Here is an 8,151-nt window from a genome sequence, read left to right as displayed (position 1 = left end):
AACTTCATATACAAAAATTACATTATTTTAAAATAAACTGTGTCCTTTAAAATAGCTGCTTTAAGGGTGCTCGGGTAGCTCAGTCACTTAAGCGTCCAATTGGGTTCAGGTCATGATCTCACGGTTCATGGGTTCGAGCCTGCATTGGGCTCCAAGCTGCCAGCGCAGAGCCTGCTTGGAATTATAGCTCTCTTCCTCTCTGCCTCTTCCCAACTCACACTTTCTCTCTCTCAAAATAAATCCATAAACTTAAAAAAATAAGGAAAAGAGCTGTTTTAGAAATCCAGCGTCAACAACACTAGATTTCTAGACTCAGGCATAACAGCTAGGTATACAAATTGATGCCATTTAATCTGAATTATAATTTTTAATAGAGATCTTCCCTCATATATGGCAAATACCCTAAGGCTAAAGAATACACTCATTAATTTTTCATATATTTATCAAACATCTATGTTGGTACAGAATAGGTGTTTCATAAATATATGAATTAAATGAGTGTATTCTTTGTTATAATCATTTCTTCTCTAACCTGTCTTCTCTTTCGAGCCACTGAATTCCTCCACATCTCTCACGTTCCCAAAGTAATTGTTTAACAACCAGAGCTCATGCCCCCTCTTGGTAATGGTGACCCAGCAAACCCCTTCCACTACTGGCTATGAATCTACTGCCTCTAACGTCAAGTCTTTTGGGGCCACTCTTACAGTTTGGAAAACACCTACAGCAGAATATCTGGTTTCATAAGAGTTTAGCCTCACTTCACAGTTAGTGATGAAAGTTGGTATTTGTAAGATTGCTAGGAGTGGGAGACAATCCTAGCCTATGCCAGGGCGAGGATTGTGGATTATTATCTAGACCAAAGAGGGAAAACCCTAAGCAAATATATGTGTTAATGTTAAAGCTACATGCCCCTGACTTTACTTAATGTTCTCATGATTTGTTTCTTTGGAAAGTGAAAGCCATTAGTTTCTTTCCTAAGCTTTTACAAGCATTTTAAAATTTCAAAACACCACCATACTGATTATTCAACAGGTAGAACCTCTCATCTTCTCTGATTATTCAGCAACATGTAGAACCTCTTGTCCTTTTTAAAATATGTCCCCAAACCTAAGTTTTAAAGTTTGTATCCAAAGTGTCTATGTAGAGACTATACTGGTAAATGTTTTAAAGACGTACTTAATATGCACTGATGTTCATAATATGAACTTTGTATATTAACACTATTAAAGTTTTATATCCTTTAAAAATTACATGAAAGAATTTTTACAATTATATGTTAATGAGCACTATAATAGGCACCTTACAGAGAAAGGGTTACTTAAATCGTGAATAAAAAAGCCAGGTATTACCAAGTATCAGTACTTTTCAGCATTTTATCGGAAAAGAATTAAGCCTCACAAATTTTCCACATACAATACCACTTATCCCAAGCGGACAAAGGAGAATACGCTTTTAATTTTCCCTTAAAAAGCTAAAAAAAAAAAAAAAAAAAAAAAAAAAAAAGGCAGCATCTCCTTTGATACTGTTCCTCCAGCTTCTTTGGCTATATTGTATATTGTAAACAGAACTAAACTACTGATCCTAACAGTCTAAAACCTAGGTGACTCTCTAAAGCATGTAACTATCTAGCCAAATGTATGGACAATTAGTGAAAATATAATACACCTGAGGCTTTCATTAAATTGAAATTTGTGCCCAGTTTAAGCAAACGAGTCACTGAAAAACATTCTAAGGTGATTCAAAATACTTGAAATAAACATCTTCCAAAATTTCAGAATGACTCAGTAATTGGTTTCCAAAATTACAATTTCTTAAACCTACTCACTAAAATAAGTTCTAGAAAGTCTTCCAAGACAAGTGTATATGTTTGAGGGAACAATCTTTTCTCTCAATTATTGACTTTCTATATGTCTAAATTTGGCTAGTTACTGCAGGTTATCCACATCTGTAAATATGAAGAGTTGAAACAAACAGCTTTTGTCATGCTTTCTTATTCAATAAACTAAACGCAAGAAACCCTAAATCAAAGTCAGTAGATCAAGTCATGCCCAGAATCAAAATAAGAATGGGCCATAAGTTAAAATTACAGCGCTCTTATTTAATCAAAGTTATTTGTTCATCTCTCAACGTCCATAACACAGCACTAATAAGGTTTCCGAACAGTGCTGCTGGAATACAGCTTTAACACGAAAGCCAGGAATAAGACTGCATACATTCTGCAAATGGAAATCTACCCGAGCGTGTATCTGCAGATACGACTTTGCACTCTCAACAGGTGACTTAAAATGTAAAACTGGCTGCCTTCACAAGGGGCTTAAAAACTAAGAAATTTCCAAGAACAGATAGCCCTTGCAAAAGGATCTTTATATCATCACTCCAGTAATAAGTTTGGAAAGGCATGGCTAAGGTAGCCGTCGATCAAAAAGGTTCCAGGAAAACTGCGCAACAGCCTGGGGGCGAGGACCGAAACTTCTCCCCCCCCCCCCCCCCAACGACTTTCGCTCGGCCTTCCCCCAGAAACTCGGAACAGGGGGCCAGGACCGGCGTCTCCTGCGTGCGGGCAACAGTTGCCACGAGCAGCTGGGCTCAGGAAAGGCAATTTGCCCAGCCAGTTGTCCCTTCTCCGTCGTCCCCTCCCACCTTCCCCCAAGGCCAAGGACAGCGACGTCGTCCTCCCTCTTCTCCTCCTCTTTGGTGCCTTCAGCCAGGAGGCGGGAGTGACCCGCAGCAGCTGACCCAGCATAGGCACTGCCTCTCCCACAGCCCTCAGGACACACCATGGGCCCAGAGGCGGGTTTGCAGCACAGCAGCGACGACGCAGGCGGAGGCCCCGGCGACTCTCAACTGCCTCCCTGACCGCCGCGAGCACCGCCCGACACCCCGAAAAGTCGTCGCCACCCACGGCAGGAGAATCTAGGGACCCCAAATCCACCTTCGCGATCGACTCAAGCTACGTCAACAACTATGGCGGGCGACGGGAGGCGGGCGGAGCCGGGGAGGGAAGGATGGGGGCTATACGTCACACCCCGGCCCCCCTTGCGGGAGGGTAGGCGCCGGCTCGCCCCTCAAAATGGCGGCGGCAGTGACGCGCCTGCGTACGGAATCCCTTCGCCGTCGCGCCCCGGCCGGCGGGAAGTGAGGTTCTCGGAGGAGCCGCCAGAAGTGTACGGCGACTTCGAGCCCCGGGTAGCCAAGGAAAAGTCCCCGGCGAGAAGACGAGTCCCGCTAGAAGAGTTCCGGCCTGATTCTGAGAAAGAGGAAGTGAGAGAAAGCGCCTACTACCTTCGTTCTCGGCAGAGGAGGCAGCCGCGACTCCAGGAAGCCGAGGAGATGAAGACGCGAAGGACTACCCGTCTACAGCAGCAGCAGTCACAGCAGCCTCTGCTAGAGCCGTCTCCGGTTACGACCAGGAGAGGGTTACGGGACTCTCATTCCTCTGAAGGTGAGACCGACGGAGGTAACAGTCTCCGCCGCGAGCCGGGGAGCGAGCGCAGGCGCGCGGGCGCGAGCGGTGTGTGCGCGTGTCGGGCGGGCGTAAGCTCCCGCCCAGCTCATCCCCGCCGGGGCTCCAGTGGCTCCGCGGCGCGGATAGACGGGCGCCCCCACGCGGGGTCCGCCCCGACCGCAGGCGGGCAAGAGGTGCAGGCGGCTGAGGGTTGGGTAAGCAGTCGTGCTGAGCGACCTGATCCGGGAGCTCTGCGCATCCCTGTGCGTCGAGCAGGGGCGTCCCGAATTGCCTTTATCTGCAGGCCGTCACGGAGGGTGGACGAGTTAGGTGGCAGGCGCGACATCAAAACACTTGGGACTCCGTTTCACTTCAGTTTCCTCTGTCCTGCGGATGTTGCTACCAAAGCCACTTCCATTTCCTCCTTTAACTCTGAAAAGCCAGAAGTCCCTAGCTGAGAGTTATGGTTCTAATGTAACCTTCCAGTCTTTTTCCAACGCTACCCAGGTCAGGGGAGAGGGAAGGGAAATTTGGGGAGTTCCAAGTGGTTGATGAATTGATTGAGACCCCTCCCAGGTACTTACACCGAGGTGGGCTAAGTCAATTATCCTGAACTTTGAGCTGATCGCTCTGTCTCACGTGTGGTGATCTCTGCAAAAATTTGCCACTTGAGGTTCCTCAGTGTAACCTCATTGGTTAAGTAGCTTGACGAAACAGGATTCTTAGTTTTTATCTAAATGGGCCAAAAGGATGTTGACAAAGTGAGCGTATAGTTTTAGGTAAGTCACAGGTGAATCAACTCCCTTAAGCCATCCTCTCCCACCCACCTCCCTCTTCCCCTTCTAATCCTGAGTCACAGGTGAAGTTTTGTTTTAGCCTCACGTAAGGCACCTATGAGGTAAAAATCCGAGGGTTTGAATCACAATGGGATTACATAATTAGCGGTAAACCATTGATGGCCAGGAAAAGGAGGTGGATTTTCAGCTCAGAGCAGTCAGAGGCAGCACATACCTATTGACACCTGAAGTGCTGACACGTTTGAAGATGCGTTGATGTGGAAAACTTTATGTTAAAGATGTGTAAGTTACTACTGGGTGTAGGTACTCAAGACAGTTTAGCTCATATATAGGTTAGTGTGTGTTTCTTTTAAGGTTAGAAACCTGAAGACAAAGATCCCATCATTGAAGTTAGGTTGTACCTCCTTCAGTATCTGAGGAATGCTTTGCACAAGTAGGCAATAGATGTTACATTATATGGACTCTGCCACAGAACCTGGTGCAGTGTTATCAGCTTTTTTTAACACATGAAGGATTTACCTCTATTTTAGTAAAAAAAAACCCATAAGGGTCTAAACATTTTTCACTCCTCTGCTTTCTCCCACATCATTTCTGAAACTGTAGCCCATCTTTTAAATTTCTAAAGTAGTAGACTTTTATAGTAAAGCATCAAAGGTAAATAATTTGTTTTTATATTGCCTCAAGAGTAGTTAGACCCAAATTCCTAAGTTTTGGTAGGCTTAATTACACATTGCTAAAGAAACGAATTATGTGCATTTTTGCTTTTATATTACCGTTAAGGTGCATAATCTGTACCAGATCATATATTCTGAATTTTGACAGTTGTCATTTCTGTTCTTTAGAGGATGAACCATCTTCACAAACTATTTTAAGCCAAACAGTCTCAAAGAAAACTATCCAGAGAACACAAGAAATTCCAGGTAAGAAGAGTGATTTTATTTTTTGCCTTACCTGCCATCTTTTTCATTTCTTTTTTTTAATGTACACACTATAGCCTGGTTCATCAAGGGTCCCAAATCATAACTTATTCAGAATTACAGTGAATCATCTCTATAGTGTATCGAGTTAAACCATATAGGTATATGTCAAGAAAAGATGGAATGGATACTTGAGTATCTACTAATTACGAGCCACTTTGGATATGGTCATTCATTCACATAACTCTGCAGGATAGATGTGCCCATTTTATAGGTGAGAAAACTGAAGCTCAGAGAAGCTAAGACCCTTCTCTATGTTTACATGATAATGTGACAGCCAAAATTGGCTCCAGATTTGTCTTCTTCAAAACCCTTTCATTTTCCCCAAGTACCTCATTGTCACTCTCCCATGTAATAATTAGCCACTCAGTGAAATTCATTAAGTGTGGTGTGAGTGAATATGTCTCACTACCTTCCATTTAAAATGGATTAAGTGGGGGCACCTGGCTGGCTTAGTGAAGCGTGTGACTCTCAATCTCAGGGTGGTGAGTTCAAGCCCTACATTGGGCATGGGGCCTACTTAAATAAGAAACTAAAAATAAAATGGATTGAGTGATCTGTATAGTAAAATCATGGCATGATATGGTCAGTGTTTCATCAAATCTAATGTCATCAGTTGTAAGATCCACCATTGTTTTATGTACCACCTAGAAGGAAGAAATGCTGCCAGTTAAACTGTAACATCCCATAGATTGTATGATGCATCCCAATTTCAGAGATGTTAAAGACTTTTTTTTTTAAGTTTATTTATTTTGAGAGAGAGTGAGCGCATGTGGGAGGGGCAGAGAGAGAGAGGGAGTGCGAGAACCCCAAGCAGGCTTCACACTGTCAGCACAGAGCCCGATATGGGGCTCGAACTGATGAATCGTGACATGATGACCTGAGCCAAAACCAAGAGTCGGATGTTGAACGGACTGAGCCACCCAGGCACCCCGCCCCCCTCAGTTTCAGAGATGTTAAAGTGTAAAAACATTTGCATTTTATTATCAATGTAACATAGACTTAGGCTATGTTGACAGTCTACTTAAGTTTTAAAAGCTGTTAAAACTCTTTTGGAAAGCAAGGAAATGGATTTAGTTCAGTTGCTAATGCTTAGTTCCTTTGGTTTTTAGTTCCGTTTATTTTCAGTCTGCTGTTTTTGATATTAAGAAAGTCCCACAACAGTAAAACTCCTATCTTGACTTGTTTCCTTAGCCATTGCTTCTAATAAGATTATGCTTTATGATTTGACCTATTCTGTCCTCAATTTAGAATAAGGTACATCTAGTTCAAGTTTAGTTCTAAGTAAACACGTCCTTTATATTTAATTCCTTGAATTGCCTATGTTACTGGGTTAAGATTATAAACTATCTTAGAAAAATGCTTTGAGTAATAAATGCTATAGATTTTCCCAGCCATGTGGAAAAATCATATTCTTGAAATTTTATCATAGTATATTTATTTGCTTATCTCTTACACCTAGAGAAGCAAACTTTTCTAAAATTTAGAGTAAACGTATAAAAATTATGGTGTTAATTTAAGTAAATTGATAGAATGAAGACTGTTGAACACCAGCCTATAGACCATTATAAAACTGTTATATAATAAAATACCTCGAACAGTCTTTTGGAGTTCACATTAGGTCTATGTTTAAGGACCACTAACGAGGTACACAGCTGCATAATGTTGTGCAAAGCGCACTGGACTTTGCTTGTGTTACCCACCCACCTTGAGACACGGGCCTTTATCCTATCATTTCCCCTGCCTAACCCACAAGGCCACTGAGGAAATGATACAGTGCATGCATAGATTATACACAGTAAAACACAGATACAAGGAGTCCCTCCCCCTCCCTGCCCCTTATGGCACTTTACAAGAGGTGTGAAGTTCATAAAGTTTTGCTTAAGCATTTCCTTTTCTCAACGTTTATTTATTTTTGGGACAGAGAGAGACAGAGCATGAACGCGGGAGGGGCAGAGAGAGAGGGAGACACAGAATCGGAAACAGGCTCCAGGCTCTGAGCCATCAGCCCAGAGCCTGACGCGGGGCTCGAACTCATGGACCGCGAGATCGTGACCTGGCTGAAGTTGGACACTTAACCAACTGCGCCAGCCAGGCGCCCCATAAGCATTTCCTTTTCTCAAGAAGCTTATGTTATAATTAGAAATGGAAAAGAAAAAACATTTCTCAGTATAGATGATAAATTGATGGAACCTATGCATAAATTACCTGGAATGTATCAGTAGTGTAGCGTGCATATAAGTAGAAATGAGGATATTTACATCTTTGGGAGATTTGAGATATTAAGAATTCAGTGGTACATTTATTTATTTCTTTATTTATAAAAGAGCTTTTTTTTTTAAGTTTGTTTATTTTGAGGGAAAGAGTGAACAGGGGAAGGACAGACAGAGATGGAGGAGAATCCCAAGCAGGCTCCATGCTGACAGCATGGAGCCAGACATGGGGCTTGAGCTCACGAACGGTGAGATCATTACCTGAGCTGAAATCAGGAGTCGATGTTCAACCAACTTAGCCACCCAGGCGCCCCAGGAATTCAGGGGTACTTTTAAAAATCATCCTGCAGGGGCGCCTGGGTGGCTTGGTCGCTTAAGCGTCTGACTTCGGCTCAGGTCATGATCTCACGGTCCGTGAGTTCGAGCCCGCGTCGGGCTCTGTGCTGACAGCTCAGAGCCTGGAGCCTGTTTCAGATTCTGTGTCTCCCCCTCTCTCTGCCCCTCCCCTGTTCATGCTCTGTCTCTCTCTGTCTCAAAAATAAGTAAACGTTAAAAAAAAAAAATTAAAATCATCCTGCATCTAGCACTTGGCATGCTTCAAGGAAAGAGTTTAGGGAATTATTGAACAAATGCTTACAATGTGTGTCTAGCAGAGGAATTATGTAAATAGTAGTCACTCTTTGATGGAGTACTACTTTAAGTAGGCCTTTCCCCTTATA

At 43.1% G+C, this 8,151-nt stretch overlaps 2 protein-coding genes across 6 annotated transcripts in view; one reads left to right on the top strand and one right to left on the bottom strand.

Annotated features, from left to right (window-relative positions):
• LOC122476067 (torsin-1A-interacting protein 2-like) overlaps nt 1-4,226 on the bottom strand; it is a 40,559-nt gene extending 36,333 nt beyond the window's left edge. Inside the window, exon 1 of one of the 2 annotated variants that reach the window (XM_043568315.1) lies at nt 4,030-4,226. The gene's annotated coding sequence lies outside the window, so the exon portion shown is untranslated. Of the gene's footprint in view, nt 1-3,282; nt 3,388-4,029 lie in introns of those variants that run through there. The other variant, XM_043568318.1, reaches the window with a different exon arrangement.
• The window catches only part of TOR1AIP1 (torsin 1A interacting protein 1), a 47,220-nt gene continuing 40,688 nt past the window's right edge, over nt 1,620-8,151 (top strand). For all 4 annotated transcript variants that reach the window (XM_043568313.1, XM_043568311.1, XM_043568312.1 and 1 more), the window contains exons 1-2: nt 1,620-3,442; nt 5,085-5,162. In XM_043568313.1, the coding sequence (XP_043424248.1) occupies nt 2,965-3,442; nt 5,085-5,162 (556 nt within the window). In that variant the 5' untranslated portion in view covers nt 1,620-2,964. The remainder of the gene's footprint in view (nt 3,443-5,084; nt 5,163-8,151) is intronic.

Source organism: Prionailurus bengalensis, chromosome E4 (assembly GCF_016509475.1).
Source record: "Prionailurus bengalensis isolate Pbe53 chromosome E4, Fcat_Pben_1.1_paternal_pri, whole genome shotgun sequence".
In the NCBI taxonomy this organism is placed as follows: Eukaryota; Metazoa; Chordata; class Mammalia; order Carnivora; family Felidae; genus Prionailurus; species Prionailurus bengalensis.
Note: the sequence above shows the minus strand (reverse complement) of the source record. Positions and strands in the feature narration are given on the sequence as shown.